Raw genomic sequence first — 25,836 nt, 5'->3', positions numbered from 1 at the left:
AAACACCCCTCATACGTCCCCCAGATTCCGTCATCATTGCACAGCCCTTGTGTAAACCGGCCTACACACCTTCTGCTGCACCCTTCGGCCTCTCACTCTGCGCCTACGAAACCCCCCACTGGACACCCTGCCTAAAACCACCCCCTCTCATGTGTGGTACTCTCAGAACCGACATGCTGTAAAGACGCCAGCACCCCAGAGCCCTACTCCGCTTCACAACCGCAGCCACTCTTGTTCGTCACAGTGGGTATGTAGGGCGCTCTGATACCTACAGGTCGGGCCACCGCTATATAAAACCTTAAATAAATAAATCAGAGGGGAACAGCTTATCAGTCCAACCAGTCGCACACTATAGCCCCGACTGCCCCCTCGGATGGGCCTCCCTCGTAGTCACCTAAGCCCGCTCACGGCTTCCTCGGACCCGTGCAAACACCCACCCAGAGCCCCTCCAACCCAGTTAGCACAAAACCTGCATTTGCGCCAGTCCCAGCTTCTCACGTACAACATCGAGCGCCATGGCCACCAATTAACTGCAGGGCTCGAAACATTCACTCGCCCGCTCGCATTTGCGAGTCAGATTGATTAAGGACAAGCTATTTTTAGGTCATACTCGCCCTTTCTGGCGAGTAGGAATACAAACTGACACTTGACCTCCAGTAGCGGTCGGCAGTAGGTGTTTCTGTAGGGCGGTGACGTGGGCAGGGGGAGGGACAGGGTGGGGGGTAGTAATGTAAGGATTACGGAGTTTTACAGGTAAGTAAACATTTAAATAAATAAAACGAATTTCGTTGCGCGCACTGCATCACATTTGGTGATGCAGTGCGCGCAACGAAATTCGTCTTATTTATTTAAATGTTTACTTACCTGTAAAACTCCGTAATCCATACATTACTACCCACCACCCTGCCCCTCCCCCTGCCCACGTCACCGCCCTACAGAAACACCTACCTCCGACCGCTACTGTTGACCTCTGCCTCTGAAAGCAGAGGAAATGTGACAAGATAGCTAGATTTAAAGGCATCTTTATTTCTCACAAAGTAAATGAGCAATAAAAATGCTTTTAAATCTTGTTAACTTGTCACATTTACTCAGTTTTCAGTTTGAGGTCAAGTGCCTTTTTCTTAGGTCGAGGAGATTTTGTAGTTTACTAGACCTGCAGGTCTAGTGCATTTTTAATGATTTGTCGAGCCCTGAACTGTAAGGACTTCCTAGCCCTGTCGTCCCCTTGACCATTGGCAATGAATTCCACAATGCTCAACTGATAAATTACCATCGCCCAACATTCCATTCAAGAAACCAGCGTGCTTACTTCAGTCCCCCCTGGCACCACATTGCCCATCCGGTCCCATACCTAACTGTCCCCTGGCCCCCCCAAACAGTTCTCCCGCAGCCTCCTGTAGCGGCTACTGCATTCCCCCCCCCCATCCAAGCCCAGTGCTCCCTGGCCAACCAGCCACACACTCCCTTCCGCGCAGCTCCCCCCTGGCCCCATCCATTGACCCGTACCAGAGTGTCCGTCCAGGCCTCCTCCTCCTGCTACTCAGGCAATGGTGTTCCCCACTGCACAATACACACAAAGGCGCCTCAAGGGTCATGAACAAATAGTACTTTGTGCTCAAAATACGACTGAAACCTCCAAAAGAAACAAAAGGGTTTAAGGAAAAGTGATTAGACCTCTAAACCCCTGTGGGTTTTTAGGATACCCATCAGTAGCCGTCCTGTACCGCCCTATTCATCATTTAGGCTTCCTCTTGTTCTCTATCAAAGATATTCACCCGAAAAGGGACTATGTGTATATATCCCGTGAGTTGGTATGGGCGAGATAGAGAAAACCAAACAGGATGAAGATGTTAAGGCTACTGAATTTGCAGTGCAAGCAGTGTTGTGAGAGAAAACATTCTTGTGTGTGATAATTAAAATTGGAGAGAATGGGGGAGAAAAACATTTTTAATAGTATCTCTCATTCTACCAAATGCTAAAAACAGTGCAAGATAGCAGTATGCAACAAATATTTGCTATATCCGGTGTATGGTCGACATGTTTCAGCAGATTAAGCGACAACTATTGTCTTCTGCTTTCATCAGGACCTGTAGATGGGTGTTATTCAAGCCACTGCAACATTATAAGTGAATTAATCATATTTATAAATCAAAACCATATCACCTGAATCACTAGGTGTAGTTTTTTCACCTCCTGCCGTAGGAATTGTACTGGAGTTGAATATTCGTCGTAGATCAAGCACAAAAAAAACAGAAAAAGAAAAGATACACAAGAAAATACATATCATAAGAAACTTATCAATTAGTATTAACTATCATGTTGCTTATGTGGTGTATCCATTTCAGGTATGCCCTGGGACACTTCTCAGGGTACCTTATACCTCTTACCTAGTGCGTAGGAGGGATTAGACTCACCTCACCTGGCTGTGGCTCAGATTAAAGGGGCACCGCACTGTAAAAGGTAAAGAAAGTGTATAGACTTAACCAATGTCTTTACATCACAGTCTAAACCTAATGTGTGCATGTTAAAAAGGAAGACAAACATAGCTCATTAGGACCGAGTTAGTTAGATAGATAGAAAATGGCATATCAATGTGCACAGCTAGTACCCATTCGGCTTCATGTATGGGTGAAGCCCACAGTTAATGAAATACTCATAACATAAGGGTGTTGCTGATCTCATATTTAAACTTAAAACCTCAATATATGAAGGTGATGCTGATGCCCAAAGCGTAAAAATGTTATAGAACTCCAACAAAATCATCACGTTATGCTTGAGTAATGAGTGTTCTATAATGCTGCTCAGTATCGTTTCTCACGAGCATCAAAAACATATTTTACAAAAAAGTCATTAGTACATAGATACGGCGCCGATTAATGATGTAAGGAGAGGCAGCTACCTTCAAGCTATCTACGAGTCCCGCCAACGGATCACACCGTGGCTCTCTTCTATGTGTTTAACATTGCTATGGTGCCAGTTAAATAACTCTCAGAGCTCTCGCCCTCTCTCCCACCAACCTACCTCTCTGTCGGTACTCCGGGCTGGCATCCAAGCCGACTCGGGGAGGTGGTTTGTAGGAGCCATGGAGCCATCTTTAAGGATGAGATTCTCGTATGCGCGGTACGTCAGATTGCGATCACGTGACGGCAACGCACTCTAGGGAAATGTAGTCACAAAGCGGTGAATGAATCTAAGTGCTGGTGTCAAAGCTAAATCGTTATTTAGATGGAACCCGCGTAATCTGTAGAGTGTGCCATTATGCATGTACTGTGATATGCTTGAAAATGTAACGGCCGGCAGATGGTGCATCTCAAGGATTAAAGGAGATGAAGTACCAGTTATGTACATAGTCGATGTGTAGCGCATGCAATCTTTAAAAAGATTTGTGAGGTCTATACCGACCGCTGCTTGTTACGCTACAATATTTTAGAACAAGAAACCTGACCATAATAGTTGTACACTATGGGAATATTTTTACGTCAGCCAATTACGGCTAGTAAACAGTGTAGTCACGTGATAATCTCAGGTATGGGCAATAAAATACCATCAATGTAGGTATTATAAAACACACTCGCTCCAAGAATTATGTAGGTTCATGCAGAACTTGCCACATTACGTGGATTTTAGCAAGGAATGTTGGTAATAATTACAGTAGTTGCCAAAAAATGATCAATAAATAGTATCGAAATGGATTGACAGTGCGTAAAAAAAGTCTGGTACCATATCTGGGCACATCATGACTAGGGAAGACTAGAACTATATGTTAAGGGTGGTTTGCTGTTCAGAGGCACTTCACAACGACTTCCAACGAATATCTTCATTAAGGCCCGTCTTGTCAGTACCAAGCTTATATACCCACTTCTGTGCTTATGTCAGTGGTGTGTTCTGGGATGAATGGTTGTTCAATAACCGTCCATCTAAAAACAGTAGGGCCATGTTTTGCAGTTCCCCGCTGCAGTCATCCCTTCTGCACTTAGCTTCCGGCCAGAGTCCCGAGGCCGTCTTGCGCCCCGCTGGCATCCCCTTTAATGCCAGCACAATACCGGTCCTGGTTGTCCCCCCCTAGGTCGCTTCAACCAGGTGAGCCCCAAGCACCACCGGGCCTCGCGCCGTGCAGGCGGTTCCTCATCCCTTCTCACAGTGCCCTTAAAAGCCACCTGTATACCCCGACCTCGTCCTGAAGCCCTACCACGCGGCAACCCCAAATCTCAGGCCCTCCCACTACACTGCCTCCCGTCACGTGCCTCTCCCGCACCCCCAAAGGGATCGTGTCCGCGGTTTGGGGGGGGGGTTGCATTCAAAACCTGGGCCGTGTAGGGTCGGGCCTAAGGCCCTCATGCTGGGTAAATGACTGGACGCAGGACACACTGCTTGCTCGGTGCAACTGGCCCAGAGCACGTGCGCTCGGCCTCTTTTATTGGTACTGTGTCACATGACCTGTGACATCAGTGGTGGGTGGGTGTTCAGTGTAGTTACAGGCTCAGCACTAGAATGCTGACTTGTGCTGGGCATTACATCCCTCCCCAAATTGGTTAAAAAGTAAACCAAACGTGAAAAGTCCAAACACCTGTGGGGGAAAGAAAACACAGAAAATAACATTGGACTTGCGCTTTCAAAAGAGTCTCTTTGGCTGCTTGCAAGCCGCAGGCAGTATAGTTCTTGCGTTTTGAATTAGCAGTTCTTGCGTTTTGAATTAGCAGTTCTTGGTGGCACGGTTCTTAGTTGTTCGGCGGGTTCATTCTTTCTCTGTCGGCTGTTCTCAGCCCTGCCTTTTGCTTTGCTCTCTTGGTGACGAATGGTTCAAGAGAGGTGGATGACGTGGTTGTTGTTTGCCTTCCGGCTTCTTTTCTCCAAGCTGGTTGCGTGTTGTTTCCAGGCAGGCTTCAGTGTGTTTCTTAGCAGGTGAATAGAGTAGGTGCGAACATCCCTCTCACTAGGATGCCCCTCTCGCCGGTTTTCTTCTGCCACAAGATGTCCGGGAGGACCTCTTTGCCAGGTTTCCACTGGACTGGTGTTTTTGGTCGCGTTGCTCTACCATAGCCTTCGGGCCGTGAGCAGGGCGCTCCACGAACCTCACCGTCGTGTCCTAGTTCCACCTGAAGGTTGAGTTGTCGACTCTCTTCATTGCTCTTGAGGCTTTCATCCTCTTGAGTCCTGCAGACGTGCTTCTGTAGATCTGTCTCCCGTTTGGGACTTGCTGCCACCAGAGTTCCTTGAGGCCTCTTCTTGGGTTGCCACGGGTCGGTGTGGAGTGGTCAGTTCATCAGCTGGATGTGTGAGCACTCTCGCCATTCGATCTTCCGCCAACTCCAGAGGTAGATGTCTTCAACAGTCTATCTTGCTCCCTTCTGCGTTCGCCATGTGGATGGATGACTCGTAGGTGGTTGTCTTTGGTCTGCTCTGCCGGTGCTCTTACCAGGCTTGTTCTCCATTGCACTCCGGTGTTCCAGTGCCTGTCACCTTTCTTCTTTTCTTAGTGGCGGTGGCCACTCAGTTCTTTCTTCATTCTTCTTAGCTTGACAGTCGTGCCACTCTGATTGCGTCTTCCTTCTTTTCTTCTTAGTGGCAGTGGCCACTCTGTTCTTTCTTCATTCTCCTTGCAGTGACTGGGTGTCACACTGACTTCTCTTTCCTTCCTTTCTTCGGTGGCAGTGTGCCGCTCCGATCTTTCTTCTTCTCTTCTCCTCTTTTCGCAACGTACCCTGTTCCCCTTTTCTTCATCTTCTCTGGCCAGGCTTCCCCATGCAGCGCGCGCACTCTGCACGTGTCTTCCTGGTCTTGTCCTAGTCCTAGGACACTAACTTCTCATTACTCGCTTCCCAGGGTTAGCGTCGCGACCTTCACCTCTTCTTCCTGTTGCTTTCGTTAATTTGTGTGGTTGAAGTTCGTGGGTCTAGGTCGTCGGACCGTGCATTGTCTGAACTTCTTGGACGTCGTGCTGGTCCCTTCTGCCGAGGTCTGGCAGGTAGGATTTGTGGTGCTGAGCTTCTTGGACGTCGTGCTGGTTCCTTCTGCCGAGGTCTGGCAGGTAGGATTTGTGGTGCTGAGCTTCTTGGACTTCGTGCTGGTCCCTTCTGCCGAGGTCCGGCAGGTAGGCTTCTTGTTGCGACCATCTGGCTGGTCGACTTCGTGCTTTGTGACCAAGCTGAGTGGTCAGGTTGCTTCTGTGATGTATCTTCAATGCTGCGGGTTGTCTGCGCAACCATTTCCTGTTCATCGTAGTTGAGTTGGTTTGGTGCGCATCTGGGTGCGCTCTTCATGTCTTCTCTTGTGACTTGCTGCTTTGGGCTAGTGCTGTCCGCACTGCTGCGCATTTGCGTCATGCGCTTTCGCACGTCCTGGTGCTGAGTTCCAGAACCATTGTTGGTTCGTGTGGGGGTGTTCTTACTTTCGCCATTTTGTTGCAGCGATGACCTGTGGCCACCAGGCATCGCTGTCTTCTCTTCTGGCGTGGCGTAGATGCTTCTTGGGTGTTCGCTTCTGGAGGGTTACGTCACCACTCCATGGATTTTCTTCTGTTTTGCTTCTCCTTTGCGTTGGTGGTTGCGATCCTTTGTAGTGTCCTGCGTGGAGTTGCTGCACTCCTGATGCGCTTCTGGGGTTTCTGGCGCGTTCCTGGGGTTGTCTTCGCGCTCTTTTATGCTTCTGGCGCGCTCTTGCGCCATTACCTTTTCTCTTCTTCGGCAGTGTGATGGCTTGTATACATCTTTGGACGTGACGGCGGGCAGGTTGCTGCCCTTCGTAGTCTTTTGCTGCAAACCTTCCTTGTGCTTTGTGGCACGTTCCTCTCTTCTTGGGAGTAGCCACCTGCCCGCAGGTGGTTCTCTCTCAATCTCTAGGCATCGCTTTTGGGGGTCACGTGGTTTTGGCTGTGTGTTTGTTTGGTGGGGTTCCGGTGTGGCAGTGTTCTGCACCCACTCTTGCGCCTGCTGTTCAGTGCTGCCGTTGTGTTCACTTTGATTGTCCTAGTCTTGTCTCACCTTGTGGTATTTAACTTGGCTGCTAGAGTCCTACGTGGGGAGTCTGCTGTCCTGTGGCACACTTGGGGCTGCTAGGGCAAAGCTGCAATGATCACTCGCCTTTGTGCAGGCTTATCTGGAAGCTGTCTTTTCCCCTTCACTGCAGTGTCCCCAAAAGGCCACTAGATGGCCGTGATGCTTTCACTGGTTTCAGCCTTGGAAGTGTTCTCTATAGGCTGCTGAGTTCGTTTTTCCAGGCTCGGCTCTCGCTGGGATCATTGGAGTAGAGGACCCGGAGTGCGGCCTGAAACAGTCACTGCTGGATGGCTCGCCAGAAGGCTCCCCTTCACTAAGGTGAGTTGCTCTGTTTGTTTCCAGGCGCTTTCTGCTCTTCACTGCGGGCATTGCGCTGTCTCAATCTTGCACTCCCCGCCCGCAGCAGCCCCTCAGGTCACACGCTGCGCGGGGCGGGGAGAAGGGTCGTCGCTGCTGCCCGAACCTGCTGGTCTCTCTTTTATTTAACCCTCCTTCACCGCGGCGGGCTCACTCGGCTGCACCCGCGAAGGAAGTGGGGGCTGTGGCCGTGCTCGCTCCTCGATGGGGCAAAGTTCCTCCTATAGCGGGTAGGCTCCGCTTTATTTTTCCAGGGCCCAGCAGCTCTCCACACGCTGCGGGCCCATTCCCCTACGCCGCAGTAGCTTTGGTCAGCCGCTGTGCGGCGGGGCAGGGGTGGCTGCGGATAGGCCGCGGGTGGGCTCCGCGAGTCTTGATTCAATAACGGGGGCAATAGCGGCCGATGCTGCGTCGCGGCAGGCAGGCCGCGGGTGGGCTCCGCGAGTCTTGCTTCAATAACAGGGGCAATAGCGGCCGACGCCGCATCGCTGCAGGCAGGCCGCGGGTGGGCTCCGCGAGCCTTGCTTAATTTAAGTCGATATCTGGCGCCGCTCTCATTGCAGGGGGCGTATTAAGTGTTCGTGGCTCATAGCGGGTGGGCTCCGCTTTTAGTGCTTCACAGTCTGGGGCTCACCTTCGGCCGACGGGCCTGTGCTTCCGCGGGTGGGCACCGCGATGGCTCCGCTTGTCTTCTTGGGGCTCCGCCACGGCAGGGCGGACCACGGCAGGCTGGAGAGGTGCGGGGTGAGCTCCCGGTCACCTCCTCCTTCTTCTCTAGGCCCGGGGCTCGACACACGCCCCACGGGCCTCTCGGCGGCCGGCCCGTTTCTTCGCAGGGGGTGCTCTCAGGCGAGCAGCATTCTCACCCCCTTTTCCTTCGATGATGTTTAGAGCTGTGGCACGCGTGGACACAGCTACCCTCGTCGCCATTGTAGGGTCGGGCCTAAGGCCCTCATGCTGGGTAAATGACTGGACGCAGGACACACTGCTTGCTCGGTGCAACTGGCCCAGAGCACGTGCGCTCGGCCTCTTTTATTGGTACTGTGTCACATGACCTGTGACATCAGTGGTGGGTGGGTGTTCAGTGTAGTTACAGGCTCAGCACTAGAATGCTGACTTGTGCTGGGCATTACAGGCCGGTACCCTCCCCCCGCCAAAACAGGGCCCAAAACTATGATGCAGCTGAGCAATGATCCGTGTCCCCAGCAGCCCGCTCACTTCCAGTACCGGGCAGCACCGCTCAGGAGCACGCGGTTGACAGCCGCCCCTCTGCGTTTGCCAGAAGTTATTCCTCCTTCGCTGGCCCAGAAAAAGGAAACCGCTATACGCATCTGCAAGAGGCAACAAATCGTCCGACACAAGCGTGACCGATTCCCTTGCGTCCCTTATTGGTGAAGGCAGCTGGGATGCCCGTCTCTAAAATTATACCCAGGCCTTCAAAGCGAAAGTCCTGCCGATTGCTAAAAACGGGAGGGGCGGGGCGGGGTGTGTGTGTGTGTGTGGGGGGGGGGGAGGCTGCAACTGCCGCCGCAAGGAGCTATCTTGACCACGCGGCCCCACACTTGAGAGGCACCTACTCGGCACCCGCACATGCCCTTAGGCCTACCCTGCACCCGCCCGATAGGCGCGCCTGCTGCGGCCGCTCCCCCGGCTCCGCACCGCATCGCGTCGCATACAGCCGTCCCCAGCAGGACGTCAGCGAGCCCGTAGCCCAAGGAGAACTTTCTTGCACACTATATTAAAACCCCGCAGGTACAAAACAAACCCCCAGCCGATCGACAAATCGGCCCCTGATACCACAACCAACTTACAAAGTTTTCTATGCCCTATGTCCTCCTCCACCCCCACCCCCACCCCAAGAGGATGTTTCTCTCTACTAACACCTTATAAGGTCTTCCAAATCCCGCCCCTTCCCCTTGCCCCTCTAATCCCCACCCCACTTTGTCTTTCCGGTATTGTCGCGAATTACCCAGGGGAAGACTGGTCTGGACCTTCACTGCCCCTGGAGTCTGCCTTGTGTGCAAGTGATCCTGCTGTTAACTGCAGCATGGCGGAAATACAAGAGCAGGTAAAGCTTGGCCTGTACTGATATCGGGAGAAGAGTTCCTACACTCCGCCCTCCCCACCCCTTCCTCCCTCCCCCGTGGCCTCCAATACCACCACAGTGACAGCTGGCCCCCACCTTTGCAAGGATTATACTCCTTGCAGTCAAGGATTAGCTGTAGCGTCGAAGCAGCAGCGCTTGGGTGGGCAGCAGGCGCGCAACACCCATTGGGCTCACGGGGCTTCCGCCCCCCTCCCCTCGTGTGTTTCAGCCCGGGCTGACACAGCTGTGCGGGTTGGCGACCATTTAATTACAGCCGCACCCGAGTACTTAAGGGGTGGTCTTTAAAAGACCATTTACTTGTAAATTAGGCTTTTGTTGTGTTTTCAACACTTCTTTCAGTCACTCTGTCTATGGTTGGAAGAATTAGCCCCCCCCACATATTTTTTAGATCCCCTCCCCCCCCCCCAGATTTGGCTCTACTTGCCCGCCTGGTGGGCAGCAGTGAACATGCCAGCGCTACAGTAGATTAGAAGCAGCAATGTATTCTGCCTGATCATAAACACACCAAAGATCACATGCGCCCCAGAGCAGAGACTTATCCTTGAAACTGATCGCAGAATCATTATAGGAACGGAAGTGCGTTTATGCATCAGATTCACTCACTGTTAAGCCTAGGTGTTTACTCAAAAACAATCACTAGGGATCATTTAAAGTCATCAGCGCTTCAAACATCGTTTTCTAGAATTCTGATTTATTTATTTTCTCCAATTTTCATTTTTTTGCTTGCCAAATCATTAGGGTGTTTGGTACTAGCCGGCTCCGATCGTTGCTACTTCCATTGCAGCACTCTCACGATCCCCGAGCAAGACAAACCGTGTCTATGATTCCTAAACATTATTGGGAATTGTCTCTCAATGGGTGAGAAAAGGATTTTTTTTTAAAGTGGTGCTGTCATTAAATTGTGAGTGAATGACGAATGTATGTTTGGAATTTTTATTTATTTATTTATGCGATTTTATATAGCGCGAACTTTACCCGAAGGCGTCAGAGCGCTTTACATAGGACCCAGTTTCAAACATAAGGACTGACGGTACAAAAAGAATTTGCACATTTTTGACTTACATAAGAACCAGTTGAAAACGTACGGACTTAGGTTTACATGCGTTACAAAAAGGTACAAACAGAAAAAAATTCAAATGTACAAGAGATAGAGTCACACAAGGAGGAGATACAAATCGATAAACTCTAGGCATATACTAGTGAAATCTCTACTTAGGGAGGGGATACACATGGATATACTCTAAGAGTCACATAGGCATGGTAGAGAGCAGAGCGGACTCCTGCATAAACTAGTGATTAGAGTTATCTCTATATACACAGGGAAGGGGTAAGACTGGATATACTCTAAAAGTCACATAGGAATGGTAGAGAGCAAAGCGGACTACTGCATGTTCTAGTGATTAGAGTTATCTCTATATACATGGGAAGGGATATGACTGGATATACTCTAAGGGTCACATAGGAATGGTAGAGAGTACAAAGGTCTACTGCATACACTAGTGAATAGAGTTATCTCTATATACATTGGGAAGGGATACACATGGATATACTCTAAAAATCACATAGGAGACTAGTCATTAGAGTTATCTCTATATACATGGGAAGGGATATGACTGGATATACTCTAAGGGTCGCATAGGAATGGTATATGGTGCAAGGTCTGAAGCAAATACCATTGATTAGAGTTATTACAATAAGTCAAAGAGCAGAGTTCCATAAGTGTGGATGCAGTCACAGCACAAAGGGAGGGTGGGAGGGATGCAAGGGTATGGCGAGAAGGGGAAGCGGAGAAGGGAGGAGACATTTGAGGATCATCCACGGGGAGAAGGGTTAAAGGACGGGGGAATGGGAGGAGGGCTAGAGTCCAGAGAAAACTGTCCGAAAATAGCAGCAAAGTGTCGGTCAGAACAGAACAAAAGTCCAAAGGTCCAGGAGAGAAGGTGGGAGCCCAGGTGGGAGATGAAGCTGGAGGCCATCCGCAGGCGCGTCGCCATCTTGGAGAGCTTGCGGTCATCCGGCTCGGTGGGCGTGAGAGTGCGCAAGGTGATGAAGGTGTTGGTGCGGTCACGCGTTGGCCGTGAGGCGCTGCCACGGCAGCCAGTAAGTTGTGTTTGTATTCAACCGCCCTGGAAGATGTGTGGGAGTCGGCGGCGGACTGGCAGGGGGGCAAGCAGTGTGGCCTCCGGGAGCCATGAGCCATGCTGTAGGGGGGGAGGGGTGAGTGATCCGGTGATCCGGCCCGTGTCGCAGGACCACAGGGCATACCGGAAGTGGCAGAGGCCCCCAAAACGGTAGTAGGACGAGTGGCAGGCAAGACAGTCTGAGACAGGGCCACAGGATAGGCAAGAGGCCGGTGAGAAGTTGGGGCGAGCCAGAGGAAGCGGCGATCGCCATCCGAAAGTCGCCGCCGGCCGCCATCTTGGAGTCAGGCAGGCGCCGGGAGGATTCCCTCAGTGGTGGTTGCCGTTAGAGTAGGGCTAGATGGTGCTATGTCCCGGCAGCCGCTGTGACAATCAGCGAGAGTCTGGACAAGCTGGGGGAGCGCAGGTCGCAATCCTACCTCCCAGCGGCGGCCAGTCGGCGGAGTCCATGGCGAGGTGCCGCCCGCCATTTTGAGCGCCGCCGCCGCCCTCTCCTCCTTCTCCTCGGGAGACCGGACCCGTCCGCCAAGCTAGGAGTGATCACCACTGCTCCGCAAATGCCCCACTCGCTCCTCTCCATGGGGGGAAAAAGGGCGAATCAGGAGAAGGGCTGTAGCAGCCTACAGCCAGGCCCGAGCAGCTCGTGAACCGGGAGCCGAGACGATCCACGTCCGCTCAGGCTCCCGGCTCCTCCCACCGTCACTGGAATCACTGGAGTAAGTAACAGCTGCTTCTTCATGTGTGCTTGTGCCTTACCTCTGGCGTGCAACTTCTTCCTAGATGGCAGTAGGCTGTGGTGCATGTAGTTTATCAGAGAAAATGTTTGTTTTTCATTGGAGGTTGTGGTCGATGTGTATTTATTCTCCGTGGGCATGATTCACAAAACATTTTATATGTCACACTCAGGGCTGAAAAAGGCGTCATATCATAGATTCAAGATGTGCTATCATTTACTCCTGCAGCTGAAACTTACGACCACAAAAAAATATGTATGGAAGAGTTTCCAGAATAGCAAATTTAGGCCGGGGGTGGAGTAATGGGTATTCTCTGGGTAGGAGCAGAGGGTGGTCATTTGGAAAGCGGTGAACGCCGCGAAAGTTGTACCTTTGTAAATATTCCATGCCATCCCATTTTGGGAATTACACCCATTGAGAGCACCTACATTCGGTGGCCAAAAGTCTGGGATAAGGCCCACAAACAATACCAGTGGTTTCTTAATGCCAACGTGGCCAGTAACAGCAGTTGCCGCTATAATTGTGATTATGAGATTGGTGAGACCCTGCAGGTCTGTTTTCACCAAGAGATTTTAGCTGGGTGAAAGTCTGGCCCAAAATGAGGATTTACAAGGGGAACTAGGCCTGGAATTACCAAATCCCAGGTCATTCTTCATTTCTTGCTGTGTTTTCTATTCTGACTTGACGGCTCTTTCTGTCATGCCACAGTGCCATGGAGGAGCGGAGGCACCAACGAGTCTGCAACCATCGCCAAGGCTCATGGCAGATTTGAGCTGCCCTGTGCCTAATTAGGCAGAGACCAGCAGCCGCATTTGCATAATAAAGCTTGCAGTTCCATCCTGGGATCCTGGTGACATTACAGACCAATGAGAGGGGATGCTAAGGTTCATAAGGTACCGGAAGAGCTGGTTTTTGCTGGGTGATGATGGGTCAGGGACTCAGAAGGGTGAGAGGAAATGCCACTGCAGGTGATCGTGAACGCAAGCTTGACTTTTCATCATTGTGCAAAGCCTCCCACTAATGTGTGCCATACATCACGCTCTCCTCTGGCTGGGCTGTTCCAGTGCTAATAAGGGGGAGGGGCTTATGGGATACATTAATTTAACCACATGATACGCACAAAATGTGGAACAGGGGTTCATGATGCATTCAATTTTGTGTCTTTGCTAACCCATATGCACCGCTTACGCCACTTGTGCCATGAGAATATTTTACACAATGGATCCTGATTCCTTGACCTACGCTGCAGAAAACAACACTGAATCTTAGCAAATACATTTTGCACCATGAGAAATTTTAGAAACAGGTTTTGTGATGTCTTTTTATATGCAGAACGATAACTAGGGGAAAGAGTTGTTGCACTGGCTTTGACTACCATGTTTAAAGCACCGCTTGGAAAACTTTTTTGTTTTAAAGAAACACACTCTCCAAGCGGAGTTTCTTTCTTGACAACAACAAAACGAATAGCCCTGGTGCTCAGGGAACTTTTTCATGCGTCTCATGGCGGGCACGGGCAGGGTTAGTGAGTAACAGTCACCAAGATCTAAACATGAGCGAAGACTGTCGCTGTGACTCAGCTGTCCTGTAGGGGATAGACCCCTGCATCAATGGTTACCACCAGCAGTCAACGGTTTCTCTGACTGTAAATCAGGGCCACTGGAATCATGCGGCAGGAGAGGGACAAATTATGCGGCAGGGTTGAGTAAATTATGCGTAAAAAAATGGCAAGTTATGCGGCATATTTTGTAGTAGTATACATTATTTTGTTATTTTTTGTAATTTTTAAACTGTTTGGGCATTGGTCACACCTCAGTAGGAGGAACACTCTCTTACAACGTTCCTTCAACTCTCCCAAACCCTAATTAGGTCCCCAAATTTGTGGCAAAAACGGTTCACTAAAGGCCTTTTTGAATAAGCTGAAAATACAGTGCAAAATTATCCTACCTCCGTTTGTCGTAGGGCAACACCTTTATTGAAGAAAAGCTATCAAAATATTGTGTTTTCTCAATCCCATGACAGGAAAACAAGCAGATAGATTTTGTATCAATGCTTATCTAAGTGAAAATTTCTCCCAGTATGGCGCTGGGTGTCGTAGTACGACACAATAGTAAACTTTAAAAATCAGCAACATGAATCAAAAATATAAATGCAATTCAATATCAACAATTAAAAGAAATCAAAGACCAAAATGTCAAACTCATTAAAACAGAAACACCTGATTGTAAATTTATCATGCTACCACATTTTGGCTGGATAAGTCAGTTTCAACAGTTTTGGACACTATATTGTAGCCCGGTATCAGCTAATTTATAACTGCACTTCACAATTGCAAAATTTATTCCAAAAAGCATTTTTGTTGGTGATTTCTCATTCCAAACCATTTTGTGGCCAGAAAGTTCCCCCACAAAAAGTAGAATTCTCTTCAAAATAATGTTGTACAATTTGCTTATTATTTCACACATCATGTCCATCAAAACCTTGCAAGCTTCGTGAAGTTTGCTAAGTTTTAAAAACAGACCTGTGAAGTTGGCATGAGCCAACTTCACAAATTTTACTTAGTTTCAAGATAGAATTCTACCAGTAGTGTTTTTTGCAGTTTGTTAATACAGCTTCAGAAAACTGCTGTGGAAGGCGTGTGAGCTTGAATGACTAGTAAGTCCTTGCTATTGGTTTTGTCTTAAGTTGCAGATCAATGCCATCCTCTAGTTGTTCTCTCTCACCCCCAGTACTACCTAAGTTTTGGTGGTATGGGCAGTGCCTGAGGACTGTTCTCGTCCTAAATTTGAGTTGATGTGAGGTGGTAATACTACACAGAGCAACTTCAAGTTCTGTCCTGGTTCCACTCACATTGGCTCAAAACTGAACTCTGCAACATTGGGTCATCACTGTACACATCCCTGTGGCATAGTTGATCCTAGGTTTTGTGGTGTCTCCTCTAATCATGATTTTAGCTATTAGTTTTAGGTTGAGTCATGGGGAGTGAGTATCTGCAGCCCACTGGGAGAGCACGCAGCTGAGCCAGGGACGCAGCCTGCTTTATAATTCAAATAAAATAACGCCAACATCCGCCATTTTTAATACTAGGAGCGGATGGCGTTTGCATTGCAAATGCTTGTTTAAAGTGACAGCAAGGCGTAGGAAATCAATAAAGGGGGAGCTTCAGGCCGAAGATGCGTCCATAGCATTTTAGATCTCATGATACGCTGTGGTTGACAGACCCTTCTTTCTAGCCATGGTACATACCTATAAATGTGAAGACACCGATCAGGCTTTAGTTCTACCATGGTTTAGAAGGCCTTTTGATGCCTACATAGATGCAACGCTGTTGGATATCCTATGCATGTATTCATGTGCAAATTAGTATTCACTCACCACTTCGCTCCGTAGATTTGACCCTGCTGCCTACTATTATCGTTATTGTTGGATTCAGCTTTTGTATTTCGCTTTAGAAATGCGTTTTTCTGGTTCTTTGATTTTTGAGCCATAGGCCTCGTTACGCTGCCATCTGCCAAACAGAAAGCCTTTTACTTTGTAAATTTTACAACTGATTATACTGGAAGCATTATTGTTGGATTCTTTGTAGGCATTTTGTTTTAAAAATGTGTTTTATAGATCTTGGATTGTGGATTAAGAAGCCTCAATGCTCTCGAGCTGGGCTGCTTGCTGTTGATATGAACCAAATAACATTGCAGAGGATAGCGAATGAGACTGTAAGAGACTGGTCACAGGAGCTGCTGTAGACCTCCTGTATTAGAGCAATGAGCAGCCTATGAAGCAGCTTTGATATGTCTGATGTAGTAGTAGTGCAAAGAAGAAAACATTGTGTCCCATCACTACTCCCCGTTGATAATTGTAATGCATGAAAGATTTACCAAAGGATTTTATTGCTGGGTTTTAATTTTCTGTATTTTCTGTGTTGATTCATGTGTGCTAGTAGTCTTCGATCTGCTGTTTGTAAGAATTTTATACTAATGCGTCTCCCCGTGAGGGAGTTCAGACGTGGACCACTTGTTCTCTGCCAATACAGACTCAAGCTGCTCCTTGTTGGTTTCACACCCCTTTCCAACCAGGCATTAGGATCTGAAGTCGTTTCCTTATCCCCTTCAGAGAGTACGGGACCTAGAAGTGTACTTTACCCTGCAACGATAGTTATGGTGAAACCAGTTTGCATATAGCTATTCCCATGCACCTTTCAAATGGCACAACCTAAAAATGATGGACTTGTGTACTCCAGGGACATAAAAGTAGTGATATCCTGTCTAGTTTATTTGCATGTCGGTCTATGTGTCTTTGTTTACGCGTGTCTCTGTGTGTTTACTTTTGTTTCTTCATCCGTTTTAGCATTCTCCATCCCTCCACAATCCTTATCAATCCAAATAATCTGACTAACATATCCACCACTCAAATTACTTTCATATTTTTCACTATACTAATTCACCACTAATCCCTTATGGGTTCCGAAGTAGCATGCTACTTACCGTAAAAAATAAAACAAAAACAAACAAAAAAACTTCAACCCCCTGATCAGGGGTAGCAAGCACTATATACCTAATGCACTGCATAGCTAAATACTTATAAGGTCCCAAAAGCGAGACCGTTTGCATTGCAAATGCTTGTTTTTATAACACTATCAGTAAATATTAAACTATTATTCACTATAATTATAATATAATAAAAACACGGGAAGAAAACAATTGAGGGTACAGCTCCAATGTCCGTGAGTTCTTGAGACCTACTTTTGCAACCTCTGAGACCACGGGTCGCAAAAGCAGTGCCAGGGCTGCAAGGGGAAAGCCAGGGGTCGCAGTTGTGACACCTGGTGACCCCTAAATTACGTCCCCTATTTCTGAGAACAAAGATCAGAGTACAGTGGCCCTTAACAAGATGTGAGAATAACTAGTTATAGGGGGGAGGTGGCTGATGTATACAGCATGTGCTTCAGACCCCAAAAATTTAGAGAAGGCAAAATCATATAATACCCGATACATACACATAAGGGTGACCTCTCAGCACATAAAATCTTCTGCTTACGGACTCAGGATGTGAGCCTTGCGTGCAGATTAACACAGTATACTAGCATACTGCTCTAGACTTGAGCGACCCAGTACAGAGGAGACAGACCTATAGTGTGTAGCCATATTCATCCTGGCCATGCTCAGATGCATCAAATGTCAATCGAATACACAGATCAACACAGCAACTGATGTGTTTCAGTATAAAAATGAAAATCATAATGCATGCTGATTTACCTTTTATGAGTAGGTACTAAATGATATCTTAAATCAATCGAACAAAATGTGAAGGAGGTAATGCAAGGAATAAATTATTCAGTCTCTGTCTGGATAAATCTACCTTTGATAAAAATGCTAAAAGTTGGCTGTATGTATTTCAGGATGTGATGTAGTTGTTGCCCTAGTCAATTTTTCGATAACTGGAAATCATGTTGACCACTGTGCTATGGTTTGGCCATTGCCCCAGAATTAAAATTGTACTCTTAAACTCACATACGAGCTTGACCGGCTCTCCATACCAGATTTCAAATGCTGTCTAGCATCCCAGCTGCCTTGTCTACTGAAGTGGCTACTGATCCAGCTAAGCTTTCCAACAAACCTTCAAACCTGTCACACGTAGCTCAGGAGCAAACTCATTTCTGCTCATCGGTGGGGCCCCTAGCACCGCGAGTCACACATTCTCACACACACAACTGCCCCTGAATCAGTGACAAAGAAGGCGAGCTGCTGCATAGTGGGGTACCTTATTAACCTAAATTCTATATTCTATACAGTATATACATTTCAGAAATCATTTAACCTGTTATAAGAAGACAAAACATCAAGGTACTCCGCTATTTGGTCGATGGAACAGCTAAGTAGAAGTCAGTTGATGGCGATTAATACTAGCTCAATCACAGTATTCCCATAACTTTAACATTACATTTTGTCATGACTTTTATTAAAATAAAATAAAGCAGACTCGAGTATAGATTTTCAATAGTTTATCTACTATTTATTTAGGAAAGAATTTAGCATTTTCTTTTAGACGAGCACAAACCTAAGCATTTATTTAGTACATTTTCAAAAGTAAAATTTAGAAAAGCATATTACCAATCTGTCATAGGCGAATGACAGAGCCGCATTAAACAGGTCCCCAAGCTGTCTGGCTCTCTATTTTCCTCAATGCCTCCCTTCCGACAAAAAATCTCTGCAATCGATAATCTTCTCTGCTCCATTAAAGTTAAAGTCCAAAAATATTTCAAAGTCTCTAGCACCATAAAATTGTTCAAACCGACAGCATGTCGTGGTACAAAATAAAATCCATGGAGCCAACCTTTTTTCCCTCTTTCGTGCAAGTTCTTTTATACCCTTTTTCTCTAACTATCTAAAATTGAAACTTTAAGGGTCCACAATCATTTCGGATTGATCCATTAGAGGGGTGGTGATGATCACCTCATGTACTCCTTGTTCAAATCAGTTTAAAGTTCTGCCTTGTCACTCCCAAGGCTTTTTCATGACATCATTTTTTTAAAGTTTGTACTTGTCGTATATTCCTTGTATCATTTGTTCATAATAATAATTGTTCAGCTTCCTTTCCCAGGCTTTTAGAAGCAGGCATCCTTTGGCACATCTCCCGTTCATAGGCCAAGCTGACCTTGACATCTCTCGCTCCGAGTATAGGCCATCTACTCACACTTTTCATATTCATCGCGCATGCGTTTGGGCCATCTTTCAAAGTTGTTTTTCTCGTTTCACTTAAACTGCCATTTTCAGAGTAGGCTCAATGGGAACTAATGCGAAAATAAACATAACAGAAATTAGATTTAGAATCTTAACCCTTCTGTTTACCTCCCACTATTCTAATTTTCCCAGTTAAATGTTACCTAGCAAAAGCACACAAATAAGCATCATTTTACTCACCATCTGCTTTCTTTATTGCCACAAAAGAACTTCTAATATAAGCACAAATGCACACGTCTATTAAGTTAAAACTATGACTCGTTTGTTTTTGTTAGTATATTTATTTCAGCAAAACAGCAATTAGTTTTCCCACGTGTGGTGTCGATTTTTTCGTGCATTTTGTTGATTATTTCACATGCTTCACTCCATTAGTATTATTATGTTTATGAGAGATTAATTTTACAAGGGGTACACAAAATGTTTTATCTCTCCCCTGCGCCATCACTACAGGAAACATCCAACCAGCAGCAATACTTCCTAGCTGGATACAACCCAGACATTGACCTGAGCATCACAGTGATGCAGTTGAGACAAATGTACCACATGGTCCCACGCTTGAATGCATTAATGTCATCAATATTGAATAGGCGGGAGCAGGGGTCTTAAAGAACAGTCCTATTTATTGAAATGACTAAGCAAAGAGGGCCACTACGCTTCCATTATTCAGCAAGGTGAGTATGTCTGGATGGATAGAAGGTGTATCCTGGTTAGTGGAGAGATTTCTAACATTCAATTCTTGCAGAGGAATCTTTTGTTTTTAACTGCTGACAAAACTATTTTAAAGGCACTAATGTGAAGTGAACTAGAAATGAAGACATTTTATGCACTTTTAATCCACAATAGTACTTTAGTTGAGCAAACAAAGTTTGTTGAAGACAACTCCATCCTCAACGCCTCCCAATCTGGATTCCGCAACCACAGCACCGAGACAGCCCTACTCGCCACCACGGATGACATCCGCACCTCTTCGACCAAGGCCACACCGCAGCCCTGATTCTACTTGACCTTCCAGCAGCATTCAACACAGTCTCCCAGACTACACAATGACGGCATACAAGGGCCCGCCCTCGACTGGATCCGCTCGTTCCTCACCGGCAGAAGCCAAAGAATCAGACTGCCTTCCTTCTCTCTCCGAAACCACAGAAACCAACTGCGGAGTGCCCCAGGGTTCATTACTCAGACCAACCCACTTCAACATCTACATGGATGAGCAACAGCGGCAGAAGCTTAATTCAGAGAAAACAGAAGTCCTCCAGCCCCCACGGACCACGCCAGAAACCTTGGCATCGTACTCGACTCCTCCCTCTACATGAACAAGCAAGTTAACACAGTTGCATGCCGCTGCTTCAACACCCTCCACATCCTCCGAAAGACCTTCAAATGGATCCCCCCACCCCCGAGTCAAGGAAGATAGTCACCCATGTGCTCCTAACTAGCAGATTGGACTTTGGAAACGCCCTCTATGCCGGCATCAACAAATCTCTACTCCGCAATCTCCAGACAATACAGAATACCGCAGCCTGACTCATCCTTGACGTCCACCGACACAGGCACATCAGCCAACAGCTACGGAACTTCCAGCAGGGTATGCAGAGCGATGCTATTTCGGGAGTTGTAGTTGATTGCTGGGTACCTACTTAAGTCAGACCCTGGTGCACTTGTACAGTGGGCATACGCAGCGGACATACTGCTGCGCACCAAAGACATGCAAGAACATGTCTTTCTGTGCCCATCTGCGGCTGGCCCATGACCTGTGAATCGCAGTGCTGGGTGAATTGCAAGGATGTAATCAGTAAGCCCCTAACTATTTACTCGCTAGTTGAATTGGGGGCATGGGTCCAACCACAAGTGGGCCTATCTAAGGAGACATTGAAGCAGGCAAATGAGTTGGACTTATTGGTCCCCTGTGTCAACCAAAATAGAACTGTATGCTGAGGGCAGTCCCTTTGGAGCCCATTCATTCTGTAGCTGGAAAGGCGCAGTCCTAGCTTGAAAAGGGGGCCTCAGTATTTAAGTCACCTCTAGTTAATGTGTGTTCGGAATTAGCAATAGTAAGAATATTTGACTTGATTGAGGATAATATATTTAATTCCCCATGCATTATGGAAACATACCAGAAGGAGGATACTGTCACAATTCTGAATGACCGATTTCAAAATCATTTCACCAAATGGAGCTGGGAGGCGAAGGGGTGGAATAGTAGTACTTCTGAAATGCAATATAAAATATGAGGAAATAGTGGCAGATGTTTACAGATACCTAGAAGTACTACAGGTGAGATTGACTGATCCAACGAACATTTGGCAGCTTTTCCTCTAGCTACCGACCACCAAGTTGTTGCCCGAGTGCATCTATGGAAAGCCTGGGCACCTACATAGGTGCTCCTATACATACTAGAAGTTTTTTCTATGAGATTAAAACGTTTGGTTTGATGATACTGCAGACAAGGTCCAGGTGAAAAATAGAGAGACCATGGCAAAGTTTAATTCTCAGGAAAATGGCAACTTTAACTACAGGCGCGGTCATTGCAGGTAACAGCGGTGCGGCTGGGTGGGAGGTGATTTTGAGGGACCATGCTGAGGGAAAATTAAATAAATAATTAATTTTCCCTCTGCATCGTACCTCGAAACCCCACCCCCTACCCCCACGCGGCCCCACACGCTGTTACCTGCATGGACTGCGGGTGGGAATCTACCCTTCGCATGGAGCTGGTCATTTTATTTCTATTATTAGTTTTTTGTGACGCAGAGAGCTGTTGCATCCAGGAAGCGTTTGCAGTTCCATTGACAGACTATTGTTTTTCTGATTAGTTTGTCCTAGATGTGTGAAAAGAACAGTAAAAAAAAAAACTTGCAAGGAGGCCTGTCAAATGTGAAATTGGAAAGTTATAACCACATTCTTTTTAGTTGTGTAGATGAGATGGTCCCAGTGAGAACCAAGGGCATGCCAAACAGACCTAGAGTAAGTAAATAAATGTTCCAGTGATGACCTAGAACAATGAGATGTAAACGGAGCCAGCTATACCCTTCTGGAGAAGGAACTGTGCCGCAGAGACCAAGCAGAGCAGGCGAAAATAAATGGAGTAATGTGTATAAAAAAACTTTCAAACATGGCCAAAGCAGCCCATTACTCTGACAAAATATTGAAGTTCACTAATATGGCAAAATCACTGTTCCAGACAGTGAATGAGCTAAAAAGGAAAGTCCTAGGTGGACAATCTGGGACTAGATGCAATCATTCATTAATTTTATTTTGTGGACAAAGTCAATAAAATGATTTATCAGCTTGTAATAATCAGCCCAACAAGCACTCCCAATAGTTCATATTGTATAAGGATGGACAGGGGCCTTAAAGCTTTTCAATCTGAAATTATTATTAGAAGAAGAAGAATGCTGATAATTAATCTGATGTGGTAAACCTAAACTCATCAGTGTGTTCAGGCTAATATTAATGATTCTTTGAGCACTGGAATTGTTTGCGGTCTTTTTAAAAATAAAGCCCGAATGATTCCTCTGATTAAGAAACCATCGTTGACCTATAATGCTCTAGAAAACTGTAGGCCAGCCTCACAGTTACTTGGGTAAAATGCTTGAAAAGGTAGTTTTTAATCAACTCACCAGTTTTGTAGAATCCCAAAATGTATTCCATTATATGGAGGTGAGCTTTCATTCAGGATGTAGCAAGGAACATGTAGTGACTGTCATCCTTGATGACCTTTGAGAGCTAGCTGACAAAGGTACTTGAATGCGTTCAATACCATATACCACCAGGTGTTATTGAACCAGCTGAATAAACTAGGGGTAAAAGGAATGGCCTGGAGTTGATTGCAGAGCTTCCTGAGTGATAGTGAGATTTAGGTGGAACTCAGAACCTCTGTCTCCTAAAAAAAGCTCTCCAGTGGTGTACCTCAGGTGCCAGTGATTTTTACTTCTGCAGCTAAATCAGTCAACCTTTCAGGATTATTGTATATAAATGGTGCACAATTCTATTTACCACTGATGGGAACCCTAGTGTTAAACTGCTAATTTCAACAATTGCATATCCAAGATTCAATACTGGATAATGGTGAACCATGTTCTGTTAAATGGTGGAAAAGCAAACCCCTTCTTCCTTTTCACCAGACATCAAGATGTAACATTTTACACTAGAACAAAGGCCCACATCTGTAAAACTATTGAAAGATCTGGGAATCAAACTTGAGTCTAAGCTACATAAGATTATTTATGTTCTTTATGCATTCATGTCACCCAGACTGGATTGTTTTGATGCCATCTGTTTGGACTTACAGCTGAATCTCTTAGCAAATTACAGTTTATTCAAAACACTGCTGCAAGATTGATCTTGAACATTATGAAGTATGATTTGATCTCACAAGGGTTAGCGAAACTTCTCTGGTTGACGATAAGACAAAAGGTGAAGTTAAAATCTTTTTGTCAGATACAAAAGTTATCATAGGAAAGAAATTCAAGCTTCGATCCAACAAAGTCTCTCAGTACGAACCCAAAAGACTAATGTGTTCTGCTAATACTTTGTTACTGAATGTCCTGCAATTTAGGAGATCAACTCTTGAAGGTTGCTTCTTCTCAGTGGCTGTGGCCAGACTTTGAAAAAACCTCCTTCTGGAGATCAGGAAGGAGGCTGACCTCTTTCAGGAAATTATTAAAGGACTTTGCTTTTCTCACATTAATGCCGAATGGTCCAGACTGGGCCATGTAGCTAGAAGGGAATCTTCTAGATTGAATCATGGAAACAGGAACTGAAGGAATAGTAAGAAGTAACAAGGCTCCGGGATGTCCTTAGAGACTGGAGTGAAATAAAGACCACACTGGAGATGCCAAGTGCACAAATGTGTCTCTGGAATCTACTTCGTCTTCTGGTGAATTGCTTGTGAGGGAACTGTGAGAGTGATTTATTCTGCAGCAAATCTGTATGAACATGTGTAGATTATCCAAATACGGACTCTACCCAATGAATGATCATTCAAATATTATGAGGTCTATGATTTGTACTCCTGAAACTCATTTCACTTTGAAGGGTATTGCCTGCTTGTCTTTTTTTGGACAAAATCAAAAACAAGGTTTTCAAAACAAATGAGTAAATATACTGCATTTAGGTCAGAATTTAATTAACTTTTAATTTTATTATCTATTTTGTCTTCCAGCATAAAGTAAACCAGAAAATAAAAGTCTTTGAGAAAGAGGACCTGAAAGGCCAAACAAAGGAGTTCACAGATGAATGCCCCAACATCCGAGAAGACTTCCACTCCCATGACATCCACTCCTGTCATGTGCTGGAGGGGCAGTGGCTCTTTTATGAGGAGCCCAACTATCGAGGACGTCAGTACTACCTGAAACCTGGTGAATACAAGAAGAGCACCGACTGGGGTTCAACAAATGCCAAGGTTGGGTCTTTCAGACCAATTAAGGATGCGTACTGAGGCATTACTGCAGTTGTGATTTGAGGCGACAATAAAAGTTGCATTGATTCCTTGTATGGCTCTGTCGAGTCTATCATTTTTTTAGAAATATTAAACTAAGATTACATAACTCAATATTGACGACTCAGAGCCATAAATTCTAATATAATGGTTTCCCTAATTAAGTTGCAAAAAATTGCCCTACATTTTCTACATGTTGGCTGTCATTATGCTGTCTTTATGTCTGGCCAGCAAATGTTCGTGCAATCACATCATATCAATCTTTACTGGATCAAAAGGAGGACAATAGAAACCTTTGTATATGCCTTACTAAATGCATTTTCTTCCATTTCCGCTTTTACAGCAATTCTAGTTTTTTTAGTCTACATCCCATCATAATCTTACTTTACCTTTACACATCAGTGCAAACCCACATGTTTCACTCTAATGGTAGTTGACAAATCTTAAAATTTTCTTTGGCACTTGGAAGATGAATATTACCTGAATTATAATTTATAGCTATTTCACAGCAACCCAGATCCCTATTGTATCTCTTGATATTATTTCTTCCACTGCTGCTACACCATCAGCCTGCATGTAAGTTGTTTTGTTACAGACCGTTGTTTCGGGTCCACTATTTATTTTTGAAGTGGAAACACAAACGTCGTGAGCTATGGTCCCTTCCTGCTGAATGTGAGAATAGACAATAATAATTCATTTCAGGTGTCTATAATACATTTATTATTCAGAAAACCAAAAGCAAACCTTCACAGATCGAGCATACAACTTTACTGTCTTGAAAGCATCTGCTTTTCATATAAAGTTCCGGTGGTAAACAACCATTTACCACTTTCAAACTTGGTGACATATTGCTCTTTTCGGTCTTCAACTATTTAAGACACTATTCAGCCCAAAACTATAATAGACAGAGGTCTTAATTTAGCATCCCACTGCTCACTTCATGGGATATGGCCCAAAACATGCTACGCTGAGACAGATAAGCTCAAACATAAAATCCAGCAGAGAGTGTTTCAGTTTTTTTGCAATTCATATGTAGAACATGTATGTCTCCTGTCTAGTTCATGTGTATAATTGCTGATTTGAAAAAGTCAGAAAGCAAATTGTGTTTGATCTCTGACACTTCTTTGTTTGGCAATTATGATTAATTACCTTTACTGAGTATTTGAGCAGCTAAAGCCATTTCCTGATATCAAAGGAAGGCAAATATATTAACGTACAAGTAGTTTCCTGCCTAACTTTAACTTTGTATTTTTTATAGACCTGTTGTGTCGCGTTGATTTAACATATGGCATATTTATTTTACAAGGTGTACTATTTAGCCACTGATAAAA

The 25,836-nt window shown here is 45.9% G+C and overlaps 1 protein-coding gene across 1 annotated transcript in view; it reads left to right on the top strand.

Annotated features, from left to right (window-relative positions):
* LOC144822601 (gamma-crystallin 2-like) overlaps nucleotides 1-24,561 on the top strand; it is a 65,165-nt gene extending 40,604 nt beyond the window's left edge. Inside the window, exon 3 of the mRNA XM_078680329.1 lies at nucleotides 24,230-24,561. Within this exon, the coding sequence (XP_078536455.1) occupies nucleotides 24,230-24,505 (276 nt within the window). The 3' untranslated portion in view covers nucleotides 24,506-24,561. The remainder of the gene's footprint in view (nucleotides 1-24,229) is intronic.
* The last annotated feature ends 1,275 nt before the right edge of the window (nucleotides 24,562-25,836 follow it).

Source organism: Lissotriton helveticus, chromosome 3_1 (genome assembly GCF_964261635.1).
Source record: "Lissotriton helveticus chromosome 3_1, aLisHel1.1, whole genome shotgun sequence".
Classification (NCBI taxonomy): Eukaryota; Metazoa; Chordata; class Amphibia; order Caudata; family Salamandridae; genus Lissotriton; species Lissotriton helveticus.
The sequence above is the reverse complement of the archived record's forward strand: the minus strand, read 5'-3'. Positions and strand labels throughout refer to the sequence as shown.